This window comes from Eimeria mitis, genomic scaffold, assembly GCF_000499745.2.
Source record: "Eimeria mitis Houghton genomic scaffold, Emh_scaff222, whole genome shotgun sequence".
Taxonomy (NCBI): Eukaryota; Apicomplexa; class Conoidasida; order Eucoccidiorida; family Eimeriidae; genus Eimeria; species Eimeria mitis.
Window position 1 is genome coordinate 1 of NW_013570547.1, and position 25,411 is coordinate 25,411.

The 25,411-nt window shown below is 50.4% G+C and overlaps 3 protein-coding genes across 3 annotated transcripts; 2 read left to right on the forward strand and 1 right to left on the reverse strand.

Annotated features, from left to right (window-relative positions):
• Positions 1 to 5,980: 5,980 nt before the first annotated feature.
• On the forward strand, positions 5,981 to 7,396 carry EMH_0004110 (uncharacterized protein; the record flags this gene model as incomplete). The annotated part of the gene is made up of 4 exons (XM_013496654.1): positions 5,981 to 6,554; positions 6,703 to 6,926; positions 7,061 to 7,148; positions 7,290 to 7,396. The coding sequence occupies 4 exons, from the start codon at positions 5,981 to 5,983 to the stop codon at positions 7,394 to 7,396; spliced, it is 993 nt and encodes a 330-aa protein (XP_013352108.1).
• A 63-nt stretch (positions 7,397 to 7,459) lies between these two features.
• EMH_0004120 (uncharacterized protein) lies at positions 7,460 to 9,565 on the forward strand (the record flags this gene model as incomplete). Its single annotated transcript, XM_013496655.1, has 1 exon — positions 7,460 to 9,565. The coding sequence occupies one exon, from the start codon at positions 7,460 to 7,462 to the stop codon at positions 9,563 to 9,565; it is 2,106 nt and encodes a 701-aa protein (XP_013352109.1).
• A 7,629-nt stretch (positions 9,566 to 17,194) lies between these two features.
• Positions 17,195 to 21,010, reverse strand: EMH_0004150 (uncharacterized protein; the record flags this gene model as incomplete). The annotated part of the gene is given in 4 exon segments (XM_013496656.1): position 17,195; positions 17,199 to 18,595; positions 18,818 to 20,333; positions 20,337 to 21,010. Coding segments are annotated over 4 exon segments (3,588 nt in total), but the record flags the coding sequence as incomplete, so codon positions are not given.
• Positions 21,011 to 25,411: the final 4,401 nt, after the last annotated feature.

Sequence of the window (25,411 nt, forward strand, 5' to 3'; positions counted from 1 at the left end):
AAATGAGTTAGCTTCGTGAGCCTCCGCTAAACCTGCATTTCTGTGGGAGGACTCTTCTCTAGTAAAAGAACATTCCCCTCTCCTTTGAGGAAGCCGCATTAGGCTCTGTAGGCCGGTTTTGACACTTCAACAGCGTTTGCCAATGCTCGGCAGCTGTGACGACATTTGCGTGAATAATGCTCCTGAGAGTTAGATGTATCAACATTTGCGTGGCTTGTGACTAATTATATCCAAGCACGTGAACGCTAACTGCATGTGGTTGTAGCGCACGCACTGAAGGCAAGTTTGGGCACGCACTTTTGTGGGGTTGCTGTGCCGCGCAGTTGCTACGCTATGATAGGCCACCTGGAACTTGTGGCCATATACAGCAGCGAAGTGCCTGATATATCTGTAGTGTTGGTACTTCTTTGCTCGCCATCGGGACTCATGGATCTTCCCCTCATTACAGGGGAAAGACTTGCTGCTTGTCCGTGAAGCGTGGGTAACAAGCAATTATTTGGTGCTTGTTCGTTTCCAGCATGCTTAGGATGCACCAATCTTACCGTTGTGTTATTATAATGGTTTCTTAGGTAGGAGGGGTTGCCGAAATCAGAGTGCGCGAGTACGGGAGACCGTGCCAGGTGCCTGATGGGGCTAGTGGCGGCTCCTTCGGTTTCCTCAAATACGCATGTTGAAGCAGCAGAGATGCGGGCGAATCGAGAGATGAAGTTACGGTAGGAAGATACGGTATCGATGAGTTTTTGAACGGCCTTTTAGGGCTTACAGGCGTAACAGCCAATGATGATTGGCCTCTACTTTCTTCCGATCTGGGACGAATACACCCGCATAGACGCACAACCCTCAGGGGCCAACTGCGTACATGGAAGGCGGATACTCCTGTGCTTTTAGGAACAACTGCACCTTGCAACACGCTGCAGGTGTAGCAGCTGCTCTTGGAGGCTCCAGCTAGATGCGGGTGCGTTTCCAATGTTCCGAAGCATCCAGCCCACATTGTTTGGCCCAAGTACATCGTCGTTAAGCTTTCGCTTCAATTGGGTAGGAGCACTCAAGAGCCCGAAAGGCACAAACATGTTTCTTACTGTGCAAGCGCCGATGTGGAACGGACAATCTTGCTTTCGTCTTGGGGATATATGCCAGTCTGCAAAGGCCTGACAGCAGGATCAATCGGCGAGAAGCTTGCTGAGTTTGCGACCGGCCAAATAGCTAATCCACCAGGGGCATCGGGAACTTTCGCTTCACCGTGTTCTTTCTGAGGGGCTTTAAGATGTCGCGCCAGCACAGCCTCTCGTAATTTTCTTTGTCTGGCACCGGATTTTGTCTAATTGCTCCGAGTGACGGCTGAAATGTGCCTTTTGCCTGGTTTATCTGGGGACAAGCCTACATTGCACCTCACCTCTTAAAGCTCCCATACAGTACATGCTGTCCACAGTAATCTGTGCAGTATTCTGCATGCTGCTGTAGCGCGCGTACCGAAGGCAAGTTTGGGCCCTTGGTGGGGTTGCTGTTGGCGCGGGGGTTGCCGTGTGCCGATTGTTCTCGATATTGGCTGGGGATAGCGCGCTGTAATAGGGTAAAAATGCTCCAAGTAAGAAGTCCACAGAAGCAACTGACCTCCCTCAGGTCTTTAATGCGGCAACCTCACATGCCTGCATAGCCTGCCCCCCCTGTTGCATGCACNCACCGCAGGGAGTTTTTAAGCACATACATGGCCCTCATTATCTCTTGAAGTGCCATTACCCACTTCAGAGGGGCGATGATACATTGCTTGTAGAATGTTAGGGCATGAGCCTTCACTTGGCTTTTGTAGGTCGCGTGTAAACGCTTGCAAACGTTCTGCAAGTACACTCAGAGGTAAAGCAAGCAGCAAAGAGAGCTTCGCTGAGGGTTCAATGTGTGCACGCGTGGGGCCGGCTTGTATTACTAGCCGCAGCGAGGTGCGCTCCGACTGCATTTCTGGCTGCTTCCTCCCCGCAACACCCAGGCCCTGAGCACAACACCCTGGACGCCTAAGGATTGGGGAAGGAAGTCAGCTGCTTTGGGAAACTCTTGCTTTAAGTCTTTTCCTACATTGCAGCTCGCCTCTGTCCTCGATAAAGGCCAGAGAACAAGTGTTATGCTGCTACACTCGGTGCAGAGACCCCGACATAATTGTTACACCACGCCTTGGTGAGCTCACGAAAATGATGTAAATGGTGTGCAGCATTGGCAATCAAGCTTCTGGGGTGTAGTATTATGGTGTATCTGCGGATTTCGCAAGTTAGAGAGTTACACTTTGCGCAGTGGCACTCGCGAACACATGGACGACGCGGAAAACTACAGGGACAACACAGAGCATTCCAAAACATGAGAAGAATGCTTGGAATTGTTCAGTTTTTTTCTAAATCAATCCATACCTGAAGTGTATATAGTTGTAAAGCCAGTAGGAAGATGCTAGAGCTACATACGATAAAGAGAAGAGGGAGCATACTGGCCGTAGAGGTAGGTATGCTGGGGCTGTGGGGGGGCATCTCCCTCAACTGCGTTTCGCTCTGGGAGGGCTCTTTCCAGTTAGGCTGTTAAGCACCAGCGCATCGTTACGTGGACTTTTTAATCTCTGAGCGTACAAATCGTACAGATTTGTCGTATGAGAACGTTTTCACGGTGGATGTGAGGACGAGGACTCCTGTGCGCACGTGTCAGCCAAAGGCCGCATCGCCCATTTTGAATTCAGAGAATACCACTTTTTATGAGACGTTGTGGATTTGGCTCTTCTAATCTGGCATCCTGTGGGACCCTGCTTTTGAAATGATGTAGGGCCTGCCTTACTTTTTGGGGCGGGCTCAAAACATGTGCCGATGCTGACAATTTGCGACCAGCAAGCGATAAACTCGAGCAGATATAGGCTGCACCACCTATGGGGGGTGCCACTCACAAGGTCTAGCCTTATGTTTGTCGTGTGGTGAGGCAACATCTTACTTGGATTTGCACTCATTTTTGCAGAGGTGTGCACCCGCGCAGCCTGTGGTTCGCATGGCTAAACTTCTGATTATCCTTTTCGCGTTTAGCCATATAAGATGGCTACGGGGTCCATATTTTGCTGCTCATCGCTGATTGAATGTGTGGGTAGTTGCTGACGTGGAGTTGTGTGTGTTTCGTCGGTTCTTCTCGTTTTGGTGGTNGGTTTCCCTCTGTTTTGAACTTACGAGCTGTTTAGGAATCTCGCATGTTCTTGGGAAGAGGGATATAAAGACTGAGTCAAAGACTCGAGCCTTTGGCATCAACGACACGCCTTGGCTCGTGAACTTGTCAACTGATTTACATTTGTGGCACGCAGAATCCGCAACCAGAAGGGCAGCGTTTAATTATTGTGCATTTTTGTCACATGTTTGTAGATCGGTGTATTTTTGAGAGTGGTTAGTTGAAGTCCGTTTATTACTTGTGCTCGTATACTGCTGAGCTGAGGCAAGGCTCTGTGGCTTGTTGCCACTAGATAGGAGGCTTGCCCCGTATCAATGAAGCAACTAATTAGGAATTTCTAGCCCAACCCCTTTACACTTTGCATATAGAGACAAACACGGTGGCGACAGTAAATGGACCTGCTTCATTTGCGATACCCATGAACGCTTGCTCGACGCAGACGAGCTCCCTAGTGCTGTCTGGGTTAACGTTCGTGGGTTGACTGAAACGGCTTCTTGTCGAGGAGCGGGGCCAGCCAGTGCAGCCTATGCGCCGTTTCTCTAGAGGGGGTCGGAAAACCAATATAATGGTGAAAGGCGGAACTTCGTTCTGTCTAGTGCTGAAGGGCATTGCCGGCGTCGGCGTTGCAACTTGTTCTGCTTGTCGCCGTGTCGCAGCTAGGCTAGTTTGATCCGCTTGCTACAGTTTATATTGGGTTGGACAACAGCTTCCTATCCGTGGGTGGCTGGAGTTGGAAGTACAGCGGGCCGCTTTGCAGTCCTGGCTGCCCCGGTATATTGCATTCTTGCTACTGGGTTGCTACTGTGTCAGCCAGCTGCACAGCATTGCGGCGCGTCCTATAGTGTGCATTTGACTGGCAGCAAGCTGCTGAGCTAGTCGTCGCTTTCTAGTTGCTAAGGGAATTCATGTGGCTCACTGCCACTTGGAGGGAAGCGGGGCGTCCTGCGATTTGTCGGTTCGGGCTTTACCTAGCTCCAGCAGTTTACTACTGACTNGACCTATTTATCGTAGCGCAGCGAAGTTGTTTGTCTAGCTGATTATGTCGGGCATATATCGCGTGTTCTCCCTTTGGGGAGATAGTTCATTCTGGGAGGTGCATGCAGTGCTTTAGCAGGAGCTATTCTAAACGCAGAGCTTCGTTGAATCTGGGGACGGGAATACCCACCGCTTCGGCGTTCCACTGAAACACCATCGGTACTGCAGCTACATACAGCTGTGTTGTTCTTACGCTTTAGATACTGCTTGTTCTAACTGTTGGTGCGTGTAAATAGTAAGCTTCCCAGGTCTCCTTCTCAAGTTCACGTTGCCATGGTTAGCTGACATCGGCATAGTCTTCGTTGACCACACAATTTGTTTGGCCGTTCGTCCATTGTGACTTCTAATGTCTCGCAGGGTGTTGTCGTTTTTAGGTATATTTGAGGATTACAGTCTTGTGCTTTTTAACCAGTTCAATCGTTAACTGCTAGGTAAGTGCATGCGCAGTTTCATTCGGCGTGACGCCGTGACGATGCCAGCTCGGCTCAGGCCTCCGCTGGCGGTCCCAGCCTATCACTGCCAGCGGTCGCTGGAGCTGGTTGTGCAGTTCACGTTCTAACTTCTGGAACATTGATGAAATATTTGCAATTTATTGGCAAGCAAATAGACATCAGTTGCCCCTAGACAGGACCGAGGTCCGCACCCCGAGCGTGCTTGAACCGTTGAAGACCATAGCGTCGCCCAGGTGACCTGTTACGACTCCGAGCAAACTGCAAACGTTCCCTGCAGAAGCATCCGGATCGCAAGTTAACTGCATTCTGGTAATCTCGTTTGTGCTATTTTCTGCTGGTCGGCCGTTCTGGTCGTCTGCCGGATTTCTGTAGGGGTAGTCGGGTAGCGTGCTGCATCCGGCGTGGGGAGTGAGCTGTGTTTTCAGGTATCCCCTGTGCCTCAAGCAAAGGACAAACGCCATTTTCGAGTATCACTGCACTTTCTCAGCTGTGTGACCAGCTAGTGAAGGCCTCCCGGCGTTCTGTGGGGGTGGCAGGAGCGACTTGCAGGCTCTGGGCCACTTCGCGAACTGTTCGTTAACTTGCTTTTGGGTCGCATCGTGCATTTTACTCTCAACGCTTCGGCGCCGTTTGCCAAACGAAGCGCCAAAATACTTAGGGAGCAAAGCGTCAAGCATCCCCTGACATTTACACTTCCTGACAATCCGAGCGTTACACTGGCGCCAAGTCCTTGAGATGAGTCCATGAGTGGCATCATCGGCGGGCGGCACAGCGACTCAATCTCCATCTTTCGCACGCCCTTGAGACTCTGTGTATGTTGCGGAAGATAACTTGGAAACAAGTGACTAGCCCCGCCAAACTCGACACATCACGACGAAGCTGTTAACTGGACCCGCATTATTGCTGGTAGCAAGAAGACAGGCAGGGCGATACGGTGATCAACGGCAAATATAATGGATGCCTCTTCTCAAGCATCCCAAGGCAAGCGCATATTCATGTTTTTCGTGTCCTAATCGCCAGGTGCAGTGCGAATTCACAGCTGCCCTTTGCGGCGTATCTTCCGCATTGCTGTGCCTGTTGATACATCTCAGAGGTCCCATTGAACTTTCCCTGAGTTCCGTCCCTGTGGTGCAGACATAAAGAGATGCCTATCAACTTGCGACGTCCCAAATGAGCTGAAAAAGGCGCCAGTGTTGCATGGCGCACTGCATTGCTCTGTTCTCCAACATACAACAGACTCTTCAGCGACAGAAGCACCGCTGTCACCATTCTCTCCGGAGGGAGCACATGCTTCAGTTGATAGCCACTCGGGAGGAATGCTGCCCCAAGAATCTGTATGCGCCCAAACACCGCAGAATCCCAAGGAAGAGGAGGATCTGCAAGTCGATAAGAGCAGCCGCATTACGCCAAAGGGCAATCAGCCGCGCGTCAAGCAAAATGAGGCTTCTCAGTCTTCAACAGAAAAAAAGCCTGCATCCTCTGGCTCCTGTTTGTCAGCTAATGCGCCTCCGTACACTCCTCAGTCATCAGCAGCGAAACAGGCAATCAAAGCAGCGAACAGTTTAGGCGCCATGACGGGGACGTTTGACTTGGGATTCATTCGTCCCTTTAATTTCCCCCCTGGAAATCAGCAGCAACAAGCTTTACAGCAACGACCCGGTTATTCGTCCATAGATGCGCCCCTGCCGGCTTCTTCTGATTCCAGGGTGTCTCGCCGAACAGAATCAGCAGGAATTGCCCACAAGGAAACTCAGTTCCAATCAGATACCTTTCGGAAGACATCAATTAAGTCAAATATGAATGCAGCGAATTCTACAGTACCCCTTAAATTCTGCAAGTTCCTCGTAGGCGAAGATGTTGCAGGATTCTTGGTTGGGCGGAAGGGCGTTGGTGGGTCAACGTTCATTATTACTGTTGCCATTCATCATTTTCTAGTCTGTGCAAAGATATACCGCTGGCCAGCTTGCCGAGCTTGCGTACTTTTCGCGCAGTGTTCGTCCTTCACTTTAATATCTGACATCTGTGGTGAATATCTCAGGCATTGAGGAATTCCAATCTCGAAATGGACCAGGGCTAAAAGTCAGCGTTTCAAAGCGGGGAGAACTTTTTCCTTGTTTGTTGGAGCGAACAGCGACTGCCGTTGGAGTTGGTGATGGAGTGGAGCGCGCTTTACTAGAAGTGTCTCGCGTAGCACTTGACAGAGCGATGCATAAAGAGGAGGAGAGGCGAATTGACAATGGAAAAAAAATATGCAAGCCCAAGGTGAATTTATCAAACTTTCTTAACCAGTTTGCTGTCCTACTGAACTACGCCTCTTGGAATAGCGCCAACCTGCCTTCATCCGGCCTCATACACTGCTCCAGTGCAGAAATATGCACGTTGTTTGGGATTTGTAGGGATGCTTTAAACTCGTCGTGCCTGAGTCTGCCCTTGTGCATATATTCACGCCGGATGCCGAGGGGCGTGTGCCTATGCTGGAAGTTGGTAGGTACAGGTTGCCGAGATCTGCGTGTTCGCCACTTTACTTCAAAGCGCAGAATGGAAGGTTTGGCTTAGTAGGTACAAGAGTTCTGCATTGCGTTGGACCCTGACAAAATCCTAATTTTCCTCCTTTATGCGTCGCAGCTAAGAAGCACGGAGTTGAGATTCTCTCTTCTGCGGAAGGCGGATATCTGCACAATAAGATTCACCATTTGGGACTAAAGGTGCCGAAGTCCCCTGTTCCCTTTTGAGCCTTATGCTTGCGTTTTTGGCCTCTACGAACCTGTCAAACTTAGCTAATCGTTACCCTGCCGATGTGCTCGTTTTTATTATGCTTGAATGCATGTGGTGTTGGCCAGGAAACCGTTCTGCAAATAATTGGCACGTCGGATACGGTGCCAACAGCAGCGGTGGATCTGTCATTGCTCTACCAGGGTGATCCATCTTTGCCTTCGTCTCTCCAGTTGAACTACTCGCACGCACACTTTGTTGCCACTCCGCCTCCTCCCCCTACCCCTCCGCCCTCTCCAGCTCTGAGCAGCAGTTGTGGCAACCGCATCCCACCCCACTTTGCTCACCCCGCAGGAGTGCTGCACTTAACAAGTGGCCACCAGCAATTTGGAGCCTCAAGCAGCTGGAGTCATACGCCGCAGCCGACGCCTGTTCTGGACGGCTTGCGGGCATCTATTAGCTCGCAGGCATCTATGCTCTGCATGCCATCAACTGTAGGCAGCTCGGACAGCATCCCAGTTGGTCAGGTGTCACAAATTGAGTGCCAGCTAGCATCGCGAAAACAAGGATTTCAGGTACCGTCCTCCTATTCCATTCCTAGCAATGGCAACGGATATCTAGGCGGACGCAAGAATTGTAAAGATAGTGCTGCCGCCAGCATGCCGGCGCTGGCGGGAGAACGCCTCACGGCAGAGCTGCAGCAGCATTTAGGGGCTGCTATAGTTGCTGCAGCAGCTGCAAGTGCGGTGCCTGTGCAGCATCAACCGCCTGCCATACCGATTAGCTCCAATTCATCATTTTGGACCCAGCAGCAACAGCTCCATGATATGCAGCACCACCAGGAGCAACCGCAACAGCAGCTGCAATCGCACCTGAGGGCATCATGTAACTGGGCGGACCTGCAGCTTCTTAGTCAACTCTGTATGGCTCATCCTCAACAAATTTCGAAGCCCAACGAACCGCCCAGGGTGCTTCCCCAACAGCATGCGCAGCGGGGGCAGATTCATCAACATGATGATTTGCAGCAGTCAATTCTGCACAGGCAGATACAACAGGCCCAGCAAGAACAGGCAAACCGGTTGTCTTCCAACCAACTACATGAATTTAGCGGGTCTCGTCCGTCATCCGCCTCTCCCCCAATAAGCTTGCAACAACTGCAGCAGCACATCCAGACACTACAGCTGCAATACAAGGAGGGCGAGCAGCAGAAGGAGAATATTGCTAGTGCAAGGTCTTTTCTCCCACACGCTGGGCAAATGAACGAAGAGACGCAGGTGCTGCTCTCGAAACAGGTGCAGCAAGAGCTGCAGCATCACTTGCAACAAGAGCTTCAGCGGCGCCTGCCCCAGAATCTGCAACAGAGCCAACACTACCGCCCACCTCAAGCAGAGCTACCACCTGTCCAGCGGTGGGCACTACCCCATGCGACACTGCTGCACGGCGAGCAGCACTATCCACTTACGTGGTCAGACCCAGGGCAGGGACAATTCCAACAGCTGCAACAGCTCCAGCCACTTCGAGACAGGGCCTTATTAAACCAGGACCCCGCCGATGCAGCTAAGATCCAACACCTCGAGCCTGAGCTACTGCAGCAACCATCACAAGATGCCCCAATCGAGCCGCTTTCTCCAGTGCCGCCTCCCCAGTGGGCGCAAATCCCGCAACACCAACAGCAACAACAAGCACAGCAACCACCTCAGCAGCGAAATGATGTGAGGATCTCATTAGCTTCCCCTCAGGGCATTCCCGGTTGTACCTCCCCTAGACTGTCCGCTCAGCTACCACAACGGGAACAATCGGCCATTTTGTTAGAGGCTAAGGAGCCTATTAACACCGCCACCCTACCTCAGCACCCAGAAAGTGCCGCATACGGTCTGACACAACCTGTGTTAAAGGGGTTCGTGCATTCTGCGCTTTCCCAGGTCATCCAGTCTGAAGAAGAAACATGTGACCCTCTCGCAGTGCGCAAGCTTCTAGAGGACCTTCTTAAGATCATGAACCTCACCACAACCGAGGAAGCTCCGAAATGCCAGGGACCGAAGGTGGCTACGCTTAACCATACAACAGACACTTCGTTGGACAACGAAGCATCGAGCGGAGTTCAAAAAATGGTAAAAGAAATCGGGACTCGGACAACGGAAGAAGTGGAAGTGTGCTCCATCCAACCTAAAAAGGTACTGTGCATTTAAAATAATGAAACCACTGAAACCACTTCACAAGGGACGTCAGGGATCCTAAGGGGATGTGTATAGCTCACAAAATCATTGTGGCTTCCAATTAGGTATTCCGCTTAGATAGTACTTGAGCTCGTTGTCCTGAGAAGAGAACTGAGAGAGATAAATGCAGAAGATCGATTATCAGCTGATGCTGCTGCATCTGCCAATATCGTCGCCTGTGTGCAGCCTTCAGAGAAGCCAGTCCTGAATCATTCTTCGCAGCGGCAACAGCCCCAGCGGCAGCAAGGCTCGACCAGCCACCGCAGGAGACGAAACGCTACCTCTTCCACAACCAGGGGAGAACCTGGGACTAGTAGAAAAGGAACAAAACTACGTTCAAAGGTCCCGCATCATGTATGCGCCTCCACTCCGCGCATTGCGTAGCTCCAGACGGTCCTCGCGGCATATTCGGCTTGCTTTTGAACCGGCGTCGGAAAAAGGCACTTCTCTCGTACTCAAACTAAATCTGGCATACTCGCCCCAGGCCTGCCTTCACAATCTGAGAAATAGAGCTACAGTCTTGGGAATCAATGTGTTGAGCCTGCCTTTTTGTGCATATCGATTCTATACCATTTGGACCCCTTATGCATTTGCTGAGTGGCAACAGAATAAGGGGCTATTCGAATTCCTGTTACCACTTTGTGGTCCTCTATCTCTGATACAGCGTTGTCTGCCTGTTATCAAAACTACAGAAGCGCAGTTGTGAAAGTGGTATTCCATCTTGTGTCTCGCCTTCTGTTCCTTGAAGAACGACACTATGTCCGTCACCTATGCATCCGACGAAGACCGCCCTACATTGGGAAGTCTGTTCACATTTGTGCTATTTCGGCTATTGTAGCGCTAACCTGCGCTCGTGTTTCGTTGTGCGTAGTATTATACAACCAGGTATTCGCACACAGCACGGCTTTGTTGCTTTGGACTTCACAAGCTTCGAAGATACTGGCTGGTGCTTTGGACTCTAAACTGTATTTGCGACGGCAATTTGCCGCCAAAAGGCTTGGGCCTCCGATTTGCTCTCCCTGTGCAAAACGATGCGGTAGCGCACAGAATTTGTCGGTCGCGTAGCACCTGCGGCCGGATGGAATGAGAAAGTATGCTACAAAGGCGCATCAATTTGGGCCTGATCAGAATCGAATGATACAATGACGCCGGCAGCATTGAATGAGTATATTCAGTTGCATGAACTTAGAAGAATCAGAGCGCCTCCTTTCTGACTGTGCATCTTCCAAGTTGGAAGGATAGTTACACGCACGCCTAACTTGACGCATGAAGTTTCATGAAGCATAGCTTATGCAGCGGTAGGTGTCAAGATGCAAAAAACTGCCAATTTGACTACTATCGGGAGCATCCGTTTCGCTTTTTTATTAGATCGCCACTGAGATCAAACACCATCGAGCAAATCACAATATTGCGATCGCGTCTTTCTTAAGCCCTGAGACCATTTCGTCTCCTGAAAATGAAGACAAAATCTGTCGCCATCGGTTTTAGCTTCTCCGGCACTAACTACCTAAAGATGTATGCTGCAAATACAGCGACTTCAGGTGCACCGGTAGTAGCAGCAGCAGGGTGTTCTGCCGGAAATTCGAACGTCGATTTTGAGAAGCCATCCTGCACTCCTTGCTGTTCCAATGTGAGCTACTAGCATCCGGCGTACAAAGGTTGTGAAACTCCAGTTGGGCGACCAAGGCAAGAAAAACATAGTAAAAAAATTACTGCTCGCTGAGCAGTTCATAATTCTGACGGCAGCAAACCAGGAGAGGTAAGCGATGCACTGAATAGGCAGCTGCGCTGGGAGCTCGTCATATACCAGGACTTTCGACACAGGACCAAGCTTTCGACCAAAAGCGGTTCTTCGCCCTGCACCTGCAGCAGCAGCAACCGCAGCGGATCCTGGACACTCCGGCAAACAGTGTCACTGTTAAGCTGAACAGCTGCTCTAGTCCTTGTTCCCCCCCCTACGTTACTTGTAGGGCGACCTCACGATGAAGCCCTGCCTTGGCGGGAGCAGCAGGCCAAGGCTACTACAGAAGGAGGTCCACCTCATTTTCGAGAGACGCGTTTTTTCAGCTACGGCGGAGGAAATTGGAAAAAACAATATGTCATCCGCTGCCCATTCATACACTGAAGCATATGAGCTTCTTCCACGGACGCGAAGAATTCGGTATCACTGACGCGCCTGTGGAGCTAACAAATTTAGATGCAGTTGACAATAATGTCGTAAGCGCAAAGCTCGAGGAGACACGTATAGATAAATACACATCTGTGTTTAGACCTACTCCACCGAAGAAATAAACCCACGGCTCTGCTCTAGCAAGAATGGGGTCCGGGAAGGAACCGGTGAGCAAGCATATTTCCACTCAATGCGCAAGCGATCTTTTCCGTGCACCTGAGTGTGCGTGTTGCCGTGTTCATGTGGCTCTCCCAATGCCCGGAGCCGGAAGGAGGTGTCTCCAAGCCAACAGTATATCGATAAACTGTGCATGGAAGTTGAGGATTAACCAAGCTAGATGCGATCCGTGCTCTCAGTCTTTCTCTTAGAAGCAAGCGTTACTTAAGGACGGCCTGAAACTGCTGACTTTATCTCTTCGAAGGAAGTCCAAGTCAGTGCAGCCATTAGGCTGCGTTTCAGTAGGCGCATTCCAAGGCCACGCCACAAGACGCCGGGTCCTTCTTCCCTCGCCAACTGTACGACACGGCGAATAAGCCCTCTCTGCGCCGTTCCTTGCCGCTCACTGGCCTGAGCACTAGAGTTAACTACTGTCGACGCAGTCATCGATGCTGACGCAGCTACCCCATCCAGTTGTAACCGTGTCCTCAGTACATCAAACGGGTGTGTAATAGCCGAGGCAGTGGCTGCTGCAACGGCTCCGCAACCGAAGTTCTGCAGTGCATAGAAATTGACGCGCTCTCGGGAGTCTGCCTCCACACCCAAATGGCTTTTCAAGTTCACGTAAACCACAAAAAATAGCCCTGAGAAGGGAAAATCGCGGCAAATTGTAGCCAGAGTTCCTCGAAACCAGTCAACAGGGCGTTCGTTGCGGAGCAGTTGCATAAAGGCCCGTGACATGCCTCCGGATCCCTAAGACAATTAAAACGCACAAAGGAAGGCCTCACATATGCCAGCATGCAATCCCATGCATTGCAGTTTCAGCCTCAATACACGGCTTTGAATTCCGCCAATACAGGACAGTGCCTCGTATTAGGCACCCCTACCGGGCTCAAAGAACACAAACTCACCAAGGAAGATTCCATTCTAGTTTTTACAATGGAAATTGGATTGAAAATGGCTACGGCCGCCCCCCTGGCTAGGCCAGAAATAACCCCCAGATACCATGCTGGGACAACGTTCGGGTCCAGCTGAAAAAATGCACAATGAGAAGTCTGCAGTGTAGCGTCAGCGAAGACCCGTCAATCATGAAGATGTAATGTCCGTCATGGTATACAATACAGTCACGGCAAAAATGGCCTCTATAGCCACGAAAATGTACCTCTAGGGGCGTGTCTGTTAGCCTTTCCAGCGGTAGAGACTTCAGGTGAGGAGCTACAGCTCTCCATGTACCCATCATTGGCCCTAAAGCTGCAAAGTAAACGCCTGAGCCATAACGGTGCCAACACAAATCATCTGCGCGGAGGCTATCGATTCTACAAGTCAGGAATGCAGTGCGGCATATTCATTTGCGGGAATTATCAATTACCGGGCCAAAACTTTGCACTGAAAGTCGAACTGTTGGAGCGGCTAAACTGCGGCCAAGAATCCTAATCATGGGCCATATTTCTTGAATACGCACCGGTCCCTGGGGCAACCCGAAGGATAGTGGCAAATGAACCTCGCCAAAAGCCCAAGGCTCCATACTCCTTGTAGATCGAAGATGCAGCAGCTCTGATTGAAGGCCGCAAGCCTGATAGGCACTGCTGTTGCTGGATCCACACAAGGAAAGGCTCAAGTCAGGGGCAATTTAAGAGTCGCATCTGCTAAACCAATGGCGGGAACGGAGGTGTAGCAGTCAGTTCTGCAGTGCAAGGGTGCAGCAGCTGGAGCACTGGTCAGGAAGACACTTGAAGGAACGAGTCTTGGGACACCCCAGCAAAAGCTTCGGATGGGTCCTAGAGAGCAACTACCCTACCTGTCGTGTTTTAATGATATCCAGAGGTTGAAGAAATACGGCTGCTGCACAGCTTGATAGGGCGCCATAGAGACCCATTCGGGTTGCAGAAGTGTCATCGCGACTCCCACCTCCAAAAATTGCAGCACTGCTCGCACTGCCTCTCCGGGTACCACTGTCACTGCTCATTTTAGTATGTGGCGAGGGCTTGGAGCCGTCAGCCGATTCAGGGTCAGATCTTTCCATTGTCCAGGCGCCACGAGTTGGGCGGATCCACAAAACGTATGCTCCCCAAAACTAACTCCGAGAGCACTTTAATTGACACCAACGGTAATGAGATACAGACGTAAAGCAGACTTCAGGACATTCGTTGGCGGATAAGGAACGTACCCTCCTGTGCTGTTCTGCAGAACCAAAACTGCCCCATACCACTGCAACTCCCGCTGATAAGTTTCAATTTCCTCTCTAAAAAAGCAATTTTCACAACGTTACGTTTCTAGGTAGAAAGTTACTTCTGTACGGGGTCAGACCCATGAGCCCAGCGACCCCTCCAGAGGTTCTTTGCCGATCCAGAAAAGTGGTCGGCACGTAGAAACAAACAAGTTTTAAGGAAAAAACATGGGCCTCATGTTTAATTTTACATGCGTTTGACTTCAAAAATGAACTAGAAGAACAGAAGATCCCCAACTTGCCTCTTAAGCGTCGTACCAGCTGAACCAGAACCTTGAAGGGAACGGAAGCTGGTAGGGAAGCAAGTGAAGATGGAAAGCCGCATTTGTGAATTTGTATCAATTTTCAGGTATCTGTAGCAGGATTAAGTTGTCGGTCATTTGTCTTGTTGCCACATCTCAGGGTCACTTGAGAACTCATTAGTGATGCCCGATTGCTGCATTCTCACAAGCTTTCTTCTACACCTAAGCAGTAGCCAAACTAACATCCTAGAGCAATCGAAAGTCCTCTCTGGCCTAGGCCAGTAAATACTTACACACATTTCACGTTTGAATGTTCAGGCTTTATCCGCAAGCCACAATCTAGTTTTGCTTTTCTCCTGGCCGGCACGTTAAGCTTAGGAGAGTTACCTCTGGTGGTGGGCTCTACAGCTTCAACTCTAGTTTAGTCCAGCAGGACAGAAAGCATGCTTCAACGGATGATGTAGTCTTAAGTGGCCATCTTTTCAGAGTTAAGTACTATCCGCCCCAACACTTAAGTACAACAAACTACTGGGCTCGAGTGTACTGTAAGCCGCCCGGTTCTACTGATACCACGAATTCATGTATTCATCGCCAGTTGTCAGTATTTTATCAATTTCTGCCGCATATTTCGTTATATTATCGACAAACAGGCGATGAGCATGCACGAATTCAAAGTAGCTTGATTCGGCGCCTCCACTGAAGCGTTGCTGACGATGTGAACCAACAATCTTAGTTCGTAGCCGTGCCTCGCATCAATTCAACTGCGTTCCAGCAGTTCCTAGGTGGATTTGAATGAACCGTCGTTTCTTCTTAGATACTGTTCCCTACCTAATTGAGGCCACTGAATTGTGTGGCACTCTCTAGAAGCTGTTAGCTCGAAAGCTCGAAAGTCAAGTCCCATAGGCGTTTAGAGCACCGCTTTCCCCTGTGACCCCATGCTGCTTCCTTTATTCCGCATTCCTGCATAGTTTGGCTGCCCCCCGGTCCTTCGGAACACTTTCGTGATGGCTACGTATCATTCCGCATTCTTAGACGCTCGAAAGGAGCAACACGCGGTCACCACCAATAACATATCTAGGGTCTTACCGACGCACGCGTGCAATCAACTACAGAGTTCTNCCAGGAGAAGTAAGCAGCTAGCATAGTCTGAAGTGAACCCAAAACAAGAAATCGCACTGGATGCTTCACTGCTTCAAAGACACCCACCCACCCGAACAAAGCCTTACTCGTACGGAAAACAGTCATGTGTCTTGCATCGCCTTGTTGCTGCGAAGCGTGTGAGCAAGGCGTCAAGCCTCCCAATGGTAAATCGTGAAAACCCAAGTTCGCCTCAGTTTGTGGTATCTGCGCTTGACTGCGCTTAAGCTAAATTAAAGGCAGTCGAGAAACTAGGCCACTTAGCTTATCCAAGTGGTAGGCAGTTGCGCGGACATTTGGGATGAGGCGAACCGGGACGCATTACGTCATAATGCCGATTCACCCAGGCGTCCGTTTTCCGCTGGACGCCTCAAGCAGTGTGTACCAGATGAATTAGACAAACTTCATGCCAGCAGAGGATAGCCGGCCTGTGGGCCGGAAAGGGCAGGCAGCTGTGTTAAAACGTGACATGTCCGCACGGTAAGTACGAATAAGCTGGGCAAAGCCTCTTATTAGTCGAGCTTGTTAGATCGGATGCTGGTGACTTGGGGACAGCAAATAAGGAGGGCAAAAATATCTAAGACTTCAGCATGTCAGTCGAAGTAAGAAGTTTGTTGGTCCATTGCAAACATAACCATCGACCTCTGTTCATCAAAAGATAGATGGTACGATGGAAGCCTTTTACTGAAGGCCCTACTACGCTGTATGCGCCCAAATCGGTGAGTTTCGTCCTCTGGTGTTAAAACACAAGACAACCTTCACCTAACCACTGCCTGGAGCCTTTGACGAAGGCATTCCTGGTTTTTTCACATTTACTTGGGGCACAGCGGAGGTCCGACGAACTTCCGGGACCTGCTTAGGTACGGGACCCATATTTTTGGGGGGAGCGCCAAAAGGCATTTGTTTTCCTTGTGCACTCGCCACTTGTTGCGGCACGCCTAGCACCTTCGTAGGTGGACCNCAATAGTTCCTGGAAGTGGTCCCGACTGAGCAGCTTTCTTCGGCTGAGCCGCGTCCGCCTGCAGCAACGGAAGCAAGAACCCAATAGGAACCCTTCGGCTGTCTCATTTGTCACGCGAAACTCGCTTCGAAGCTGCCTCGTCTGTGGCCTGGTGCTCTATATATTTGCACTTACCTTTGCGAGCAATTCTTTTGGGAGCTCATTGGCTTGAACTGGCCTTCCCCAGGTATTAACGAACTCGCCCTCCATTGTAACAAATATTTGAGATCCATATGTGGTCACATACTGTCTTCCCGAAGGATTCAGACAAGGGGATACTATCAAGGGCGTCCCGTCAGGTCTCAACACATTGATGCCATCGGGATTACCTAGCGGCGCAGCAACTGGTAGAGCGCTTTCTTCAGCCTTCTTCTTTAGGAGCGTCATGCGCTCTTCTTCTGTCCCTCCAGACCAATCATACCCTAGCCAAGATCGAACCCTTCTACTGCACACAACTGTTATTAGGACTAGCACTGTGGAGGCAAGAGCACCAAATAGACAACAGACAACAAAGTTAAAGCAGGATAGCCCAAGGAAAAAGGATTCTGTTGCTGCTGAATCGGCCTCCAGGGTTTGAGTAGATGCCGTGCTCCCTTCTCCAGTAGGTTTGGCGTCAACAGGAGCTACCTGTGAGGCCTGCTCGCCGTCGTTATTGATTCCAGGTGAAGTATCANAGGCCAGTCTCCTCCCTTACAGGCCTTCTAGGAACCGTATCTTCTATGAAAGGCGAATCGTATGGGATTTTCGCCTGGCCTCCCTGCGGTTGAGCCACGACAGAAGGATCCTGTGTACTCCCGTCGTCGGTAAGAGATTCTGCAGCAGTGTTCCCCTCGACTGTAAAGTTCTGTGTCTCGTCAACCTTGGTAGAAGGTGCCACAACAGTCAACCCTTCAACTGCAGTGTCGAGAGTATCGTCATCCTCGGTGCCATCTGCAACTAAGTGTGGCATATCACTATCCGGCCTTGCGTTGCCCTCGTCCTCAGCGAGAGTCGAGCCCTCCACGGTGGCCACTGTTTCGTCTTCTGTACGGGCCGCCCCAGCAGGCTTTTCCAAGTACTGTATCGTTGGTTCGCCTGACGTAACATTATCAGCAGAATCAGATTTGAGCATGAAACGCTCTGAGACGTCCTCAATCGGCACTGTTTCCGACTTCCCAACTGGTACTCTCCGCGGTTCCGCCATGATGTTTTGGGGATCGCCGTTCGGCGCACTTCTTCCTGGGTAGTTCCCCGTAGCTAGTGAACTCAGGAGCATCCGCCCACTAACAGGCGCTTCTGTGCCAGCCACGCTTGCGAGGGAATGCAGATGAATGGCAGAAGAAGCTGCGTAACCCGGTCTGTCAAACCCTTTTTCTACGCGGTCATATGCTGAATCAACTCTGTGCTCCTCTGTAATCCCGCTCGAACAGTTGGGAACAGTCCCACAGGCTTTTTGCATTTCAAGTGAAGCTGTATCACATCTGGGTGCCAGACCTGGCACTGGGTACTGATGCACGGTGCGTGTACGGGTCTGGTGAGCAGTAATCCCCGTGGTGTCGCCGGAGAGGCACTTCGGCGAGCACTCACTCCACTCCGAGTAGGGGCTGTAAATGCAAAAGCCTGAAATCGATTTGGAAATGGCAGCAGTGAAGCCCCCTAGCAACCCTGAAGCTTCAGTCCCTACGTTTACTCTGTCTTTGCAGAGCCGAGCTTCAAGAACAGCATCACATTGCAGCGCCACCTTGGGGCGCGACAGCGTCTCCCTGACGCGAACTTGCCACATTGCTGGCCTATATTGGGCAGCACCATCTGATTCAAACTTAGTGCCGTTCCTACTTTCATCAGTCTTGTCAGCCTCGAGCATATGACTGTCGTCGCACGGTGACCACGAAGTCCATGGAGAGTATGTACACGATATGTCCTCACACGTGCCTAGATCGCTGTTGGATGCCCCTGTTTCCAGAGAAGAGCTACCAGCATTACTACTTTCAGAAAGTAGGAACATCAATGAGAAGGGACTGAATGAAGCACATGCAGAAGGAAACTGGGCACCTAATGTGTCGCCATTATCCAGATGACGTGGCTCAAAAACCTGCGTGCTCACAGCAAAACATACGCAACAGTGAAAGTCTCTGTATCACGACGCACAACCGTTGACTTCCTTGAAAGTGTTAGGAGAGCACGTTAAGAGGGGATGGTTTCTTCAAGCGCAAATGTGCGTCGTTCTGCCGAGACGCCAGCACAGTGCACTCAGGCAAGTCATTGTGGATGCACAAAACATTTACAACGTCGGAAAGCGTATCAGGAAGCTCACGGCTCTTATCTCACAAACTTGCTTGGCCGTGTCAAATACAGCAAGAACAGTGCCGGTTTCTTCACCCAGACGCTCTACAACCTCTCGTCGAAGCTCGAGGGCATCCTTCTCGTCGAGCAACTTCGCAGTGTCCCTGTCTATAAGGCCTGTCTCTGCCTGTAAAGTGTCAGAAATGCCATGTAAGGAAAGCTTCGTTGTCTCCTCCGCGCTCAAGCCGAGTATGAGCTGCAACAATCGCTTCGCTTCTCTTGCCGCACTCTCGGTGTCTTTCCCCGACGCCTTAATCTGAGAAACCGCAGTGCGGTACTTGTCCAAGTGCTGAGAAACATCTCTTAAGAGACCCTGGCACTTCTGCCACGCCGTCGAGCTAGCCACCCCTGAAGTGTGCTGCGCTTCGGCTGCATCCACAGACGAGGTTGATGTCAGCATTGACGAATGCGTCTGCAGGGCGGGTAACTGCACGCATCCGCGGTTGAGCAACTCTACGCCTGAAAAAACTAAGCAAGACGCGCTTGAAGGAGTTGCTGAATAGAAATTCTTTCTTCCTCCGTCTGTAAGCTGCGGTGAACCGTCGTCCTTGCCAACACGAAGTTGAGCAGCCTGTACCGCGGACTCTCCATCAAATTGCGAGGCACGTAAGGCTTGGTCAGCATCAACAGCAGCTTCTTCCATCACTCTAATAGCCTCAGGAAGGAAATGACTAGCCAACTGCGCGTGGTGGCCGGCTTTTTGTACAAGTGTCGTTTGCCACTCCGCCCTCTGCTGAACGTTGGCAGCCTTCGAGTTCTTCGTGCTTGACCTGTTGAGCAGGATATTTGCACTACCCAGCACATCCTTCATCCTCGCCAGCTGTTGCGCCATTGAAGCACGCATTACACGGGCAACATCTCCAAAATCTATATCTAGATTTATTACCAGCAGAGTCAGGGTGTCCTCCCCCGGCTTTCTTGTCGGCTCAACCCCACACTCTGCAACGCGTGACACCTTCACGCCTGTGTACAATGTGCATACCGGACTACCGCTCGGCGAGTTCACTCCCACAGAGTCCTCATCCAGTGCAGAAAGCTTGGCGAAATTATCGTCAAGACTGTTCATTGCAGAATTCGCGCTCGCCATCGTACTCTCTAGCACATTCAGGGCGTCCCGTTTAGGGTCTCCGAGCGAGCTCTCGCGTTCTTCCCCCTGTGCGGAGACAATATCCTTAGTATATATTAGTGCACTACAGCTGTTGTGTAATCGACACAGAGTGACGCAACTGTATAGGCCGAGCTGCTCTGAAGCAAAAACAGTGGCTTCCCAGCCTGGAACTTCCCCCCCAAGCTCTTGCGCCCTTCGATAATTCAAGTGCTCGGTGCGCCTTGCAGTCCAGATTTCTTGATCGATACGATCCAGCATCAGACGTTCCTTGCACGACTCAGTAAATTCTATCTGTGGAAGAACTCCGAAGGAAGCCACCAACGTCGGATCCTGTGCAATCTGCAAATTTGCTGTCTTCAAATCCGTTGGCACTTCAAAAGGNCCATCCATTGTATATTGGGCTACCATATTTTCTACCTCGTGGAGAAAGGAATCGGACAATTCGTCGCTGCTAGGAAAAACAAGACGCAACCCCTCAACAGCCAACTTGCGTGCTCGCTCGCTGTCAGCCGTCTGGCTGCCCCCGTTGCAAAAACGAGAACATTCACTCCACGAGACTAATGAGGCCGCCTCAGCAGCGATTGTTGCCATATCCGATGAAGGGGTACCCGCAGACAGTGCAGCCTTCAGTCGTGCTGTAACGAAGCTTATGCCATCACTATGAAGAGGCTCAGCAAAAAGCAACATGGCATTCCCACGTGGTTGATCTCCTGGGGCATCTCCCGCTTGACCCCCGTTAGCGTCAAGCCCAGTCACGACCTTCCATGCACAAGATAAAATTACCGCAGCTGCTACTAGGAGATTCAAGTAACTTAACGCGTGCCTGCGAACAGGGCTCCTTGCGCAGCGCCTTTCAAAACCCATGACAAAAACACGTTGAATCTTTGAAGAGATCTCAACGTGGTGCAGAAGCGAACACACTCTGTGTTCGACATACTTGCGGAAACACGGAGAGAGGTTCAGATTTTCCCATGACGCGGTACGCTGCTTCCCAGTCGCAGCGCCTTCCGAGCTTCCGTGCACCAGAAATGTGGGGTGAATTGAAATTCTTCTCATTCCACTTGAGGGATTCCCCGCAACGCTATTCTTTCTTCGTGAGAAATGCGGGGATTTGTTTCCAAGACTACCGTGTGTTTCCGGCACAGGCCGTGCATGTCCTGAGGCCCGAAATACCGGCTCGGAGCCTGGAGCCATCTGGCCATTAGGGGACCGTCAATCAGTTGATGATGTCAAGGGACTTGCTTTGACGCCCTTGGAATACACTTATGTCCAACAAAAGGGCGAGAAGTGTAGCATCGATGAACTCGCCATGGGCACGATCGAGGTGCGTAGACGAGGTGAGAGCAGAATTCCTAACCAAAGCCCCCTATACAGGCTTGAGTGAAATTACCTTTTAAATTTCTTGATGCAATACCCCATATATTACCGTCTGGGATGCATTTGTCCCATTCCCACCAACGCTCCGACTCAAGGCGGACGCTCGCACCGGCCAGCCAATCGAAGGCGCGCAGAGATCAACCTGTAGTATTAAGATGCGTATTACGCAGAATTCCCCTTGTTGGGACTTCCTGGCATCTCTTAAAAACTGAAGAAGAGCATTGAGCGTAACTGAAGGGAATCCGGGATAGCTGGCTTTATTTTTATCGTTGAGCGCACTATCCTGGTGCCCCTGCACACTCACGGAACAGTAGCCTCTTGGACGTGATGCAGTATTCTCAATGGCTTTCTTTGCAGTTATGCTGTGTGCCGTTTTCTCACAAATTGTCCAGAATAGCCTTGACGTGTGGTTCGGAATACCTCCACTTGACGGCCAGAGTAACGGATGGCTCGTGCTCCAGGTAGGCTAGCCACTGTGGCGAAATCTCGTGGGCTCTTCAACCTGCTACCACCCAAAACACTAATGGCTGCCTAAGTTTGTTACAAATAAGTTGACGGCAAATATAACGAATGCTGTAGGACTCGTATCAATATTGAAAAGACAGATGCTTTCATCCCAGCGCACCGGCGTAGCATGCGTCGCCGCTTCGAACAACGGCCATCTGCGTCGTTAGTCATTGGAACGCGCCACTTCCAATATGCTTCGACAGTATGCCTCCCTTCTGACTCAACCTATTAATTGGTGACTGATAAGGTGTCCTCCCCCCCAGCACCAGGCATGCCGAAGTGCTCGTCCGGGGACGTAGGTTGGGGAAGCAACGGAACTTTGCAGAGCTGAATGCAGAATCTATCTAGTATTTAAATCTCTCCAAGAGACACGCAAGGTGCCCACTCTACTTGCAGACTCTTCTATTGGAGTGTTACATCCTTCTGCCAGCCTGCACGAGGTTGAAGGTTTTTTCTTGCATGCATGAAACTTCGAACGGCGTCTACATTGAAGTATCTCCTTAACACTTATATTTTTGGAAACTCTGAAGGGGAAATGTGCTAAATCGGGTAGAAAACTGGACAATATTTCCAGAAGAAGCGGTGCGTAGGAAAAGCGTGCTTTTTGGGCGGCTTTCTCTTGTTTACCCCTCCGAACACTGACTACTATCAGATATTCACTAATTGAATAATCTTTAGTTGAAGTACATTCTTATCATTAATCTAGATTTCTCATTATTTCCAAGGGTTTCCGCCCTCGCACGGTTGCAGGAACTGCTTCTGAGCATTCCGGGTGTTCGTACATACACCTGAATCATCGAGCAAAGAGCTGCTTCAGTTGTGCCCCAAACCATATTTTCTTTCCGTTAGTGCAAGAGATCTTGCACTGAGGTCTGTTCTTTTTAGGGAATTCCTAAAACAGTGTGACCATGATGGAGAGACGGGACCACGGAAAGCGGCTTGCCCGCTTTCTTCCCATGATTGTAGGTTACTTCTAATGTCTCATATTACCGCCAAACTGCGAATCAACATAAAATTTCAGGTGATATGCAGTGTCATGGCTATTCTGTACACAGTTTACTTGCTGGTAAGCTCTTCCCCTCTTCCAACAAAACGAGCCGAACAACAATGAGCCTGTTTGCAGTACCACTGCCTGCCCATGTTCCAATTTGAGGTGCCTCCCGAGTACCGTGACCGTGGAGCCATTGCAATCGGCGCACTTCATTTTTTTGTTGGTAAGACGACCGGCCGAAACTGCAAATAGGAATCCCTTGGACACCGTTGACTTTTGCAGCCCACGCTGGAATGGCTATGGTTTTATGGTCGTTCTACAAAACGTACTCAACCGAGCCGGGACGCATTCCAGGTAGATACACTTTTCCTACGTGTACTGCTAGAGAGAAAATATTCATGAAACTTGATTTCAGATACTCACGAATGGGAGAGGCAGCCAAACCCTGTTCTCATCAGCGAAAGGAAACGTGACGGTACGATAACTCCGTTCTTTTGCTAAGATTGGCAGATGGCCATGTCGCCTTCTAGGCGGAGCTAGATACTGCCACAAATGCTCCAAGTATAAACCCGATCGGTGCCATCACAGCAGCAACAGTGGCCGTTGTGTCCTCAAGATGGACCATTACTGTCCTTGGGTGAGTGGATTTTCTCGGGTTACAGAACGAATCATCGGAAACTTCATGCGGTTTCTAGGTTGCTAACGATGTCGGTTTCTTCAACTACAAGTTTTTCTTCTTGACTCTGCTCTACAGTGGCGCAACGTTGACATTTGTGTGTTCCACCATGGCCTCCACCGGTATGCCTTATTTTTACAAACTACCATACATCCAGCTACTCTATGGAACACCAGTCAGCGCTTCCATTGACGACTCTAACATTTCCTTCGAACAAGTCTTTTTCACGTTCCTTGGGACTGCTCTGAGCTTCTTCATGCTTGCGTACGTTCTATTACAGTAGCTTGGGGAAGAAACCAAACTTAATATGTTCCTTAGCATTGTCGCACCGTTCTGCATCTTCCACTGCGTGCTCATCACCACGAATTGTACAACCATCGAGTTCTGCGAGAAGCGCCGCACGGGGCGTCCGAATCCTTACGATGTCGGCCTCTCTGAGAATCTCAAGCAAGCTCTCGTAAGGATGATTGCATATTTACTCCTAAACAAAAGTAAAATCTTCGTTCAAGGGGGACCAACCGCTCTTGTGGCCGATACCTGTTGGCGGACCAAGCGGCGACGGAATATCGTTCCCTCGCAACCGCTAGCGAATTACAAGTTTTCGCTGAACGGACAAGCTATAAAACTTTTTAATACAAAACCTTTGCCCTATACGAGCACATTGTTTCGTCACGTTGGCCTCCAGAGCCAGAATGTACGCGTCCGCAANAACCTTTGCCCTATACGAGCACATTGTTTCGTCACGTTGGCCTCCAGAGCCAGAATGTACGCGTCCGCAACACCCGCGTCAGTCCCGAGTACACTAAAAGCGGGTTCTCTAGATGAGCCCAATGCAATAGAGTGCCCCTGAGCTGGGAATAGACTAAACTGAGTAAATACAGCAAGTGCCCGTGTGTGGAAATCGCTAAACGTCCGTTACCAAAGAAGATCCATCAAGGCTTGTATCGCAGCAGCAGTCACAATACCGCATGCAGAGGTGACCCTGCCTGAGGCCGCGCTACTCTACAGGGGAACTACCGGAGCTCTTGGCAGAGTATGCACTGAAAAGGAAGACTTGTTTTCCCATCACATGTGCAGCAGTTCCCTTGCGTGCTCCGTCTTTTCTAGTGGCATGCTGGTGAACAGCCCGCCAGGAACAGGAAACTTTTACCCGCCAGTATCTGAACCCTTGGCCTCTGGCGTATTCGCCCTTGGGGCAAATGGAAGTACTTCCATGAAAAGCCAAGAAGCGTTCCCTTTTTTCCTGCTCATTAACCGTCGAATATACGCTCGTGCGAAATGCTCGCAAGTTGAGCTGGACGCACACAGGTGCAGACGATGACNAACCGTCGAATATACGCTCGTGCGAAATGCTCGCAAGTTGAGCTGGACGCACACAGGTGCAGACGATGACTGAAGTTCCGTGGCACGAGCTCGATTTACTGGAGGCATATGAACACAAGATATACAGTAGAGTTCGACAGACTGGAGCATCTGTGTTGTTAAGGCTGCAAAATGGAGAAGACCCACGAAACGTGTTCACGCCGTCCGGGCTCCCTCGGTCCCCGCCATACCCGTTGTGCTGCAAACTTTCGGAACTTGGGGAGCTTGGGCCCGGTACTGCTATTTTTCACTAATGGAACCGCTACCGTTTCCCAGAAGCATGTTCAATAATCGGAATTTCAGTTTCAGTAGTGCGCGTTGCTGTGCATTTTTGCTTACAATCGGGTCCCACTTCCTAGGATTAGATTCCGAGTGTTTTTATAGGAATACCGCTGCTCTTCCAGTTCATAAAGTTTCTCCTGCTTTTTTCTGCTCTGAATGGCCTTTCGTCCCTTGGGGCTGTAATTGCCGTTTACTCAAACAAAGCAGCAGATGCTGAAACAAACTGTTCGGCGTTCAATAGAGGTACACCTAGCCAAAATTT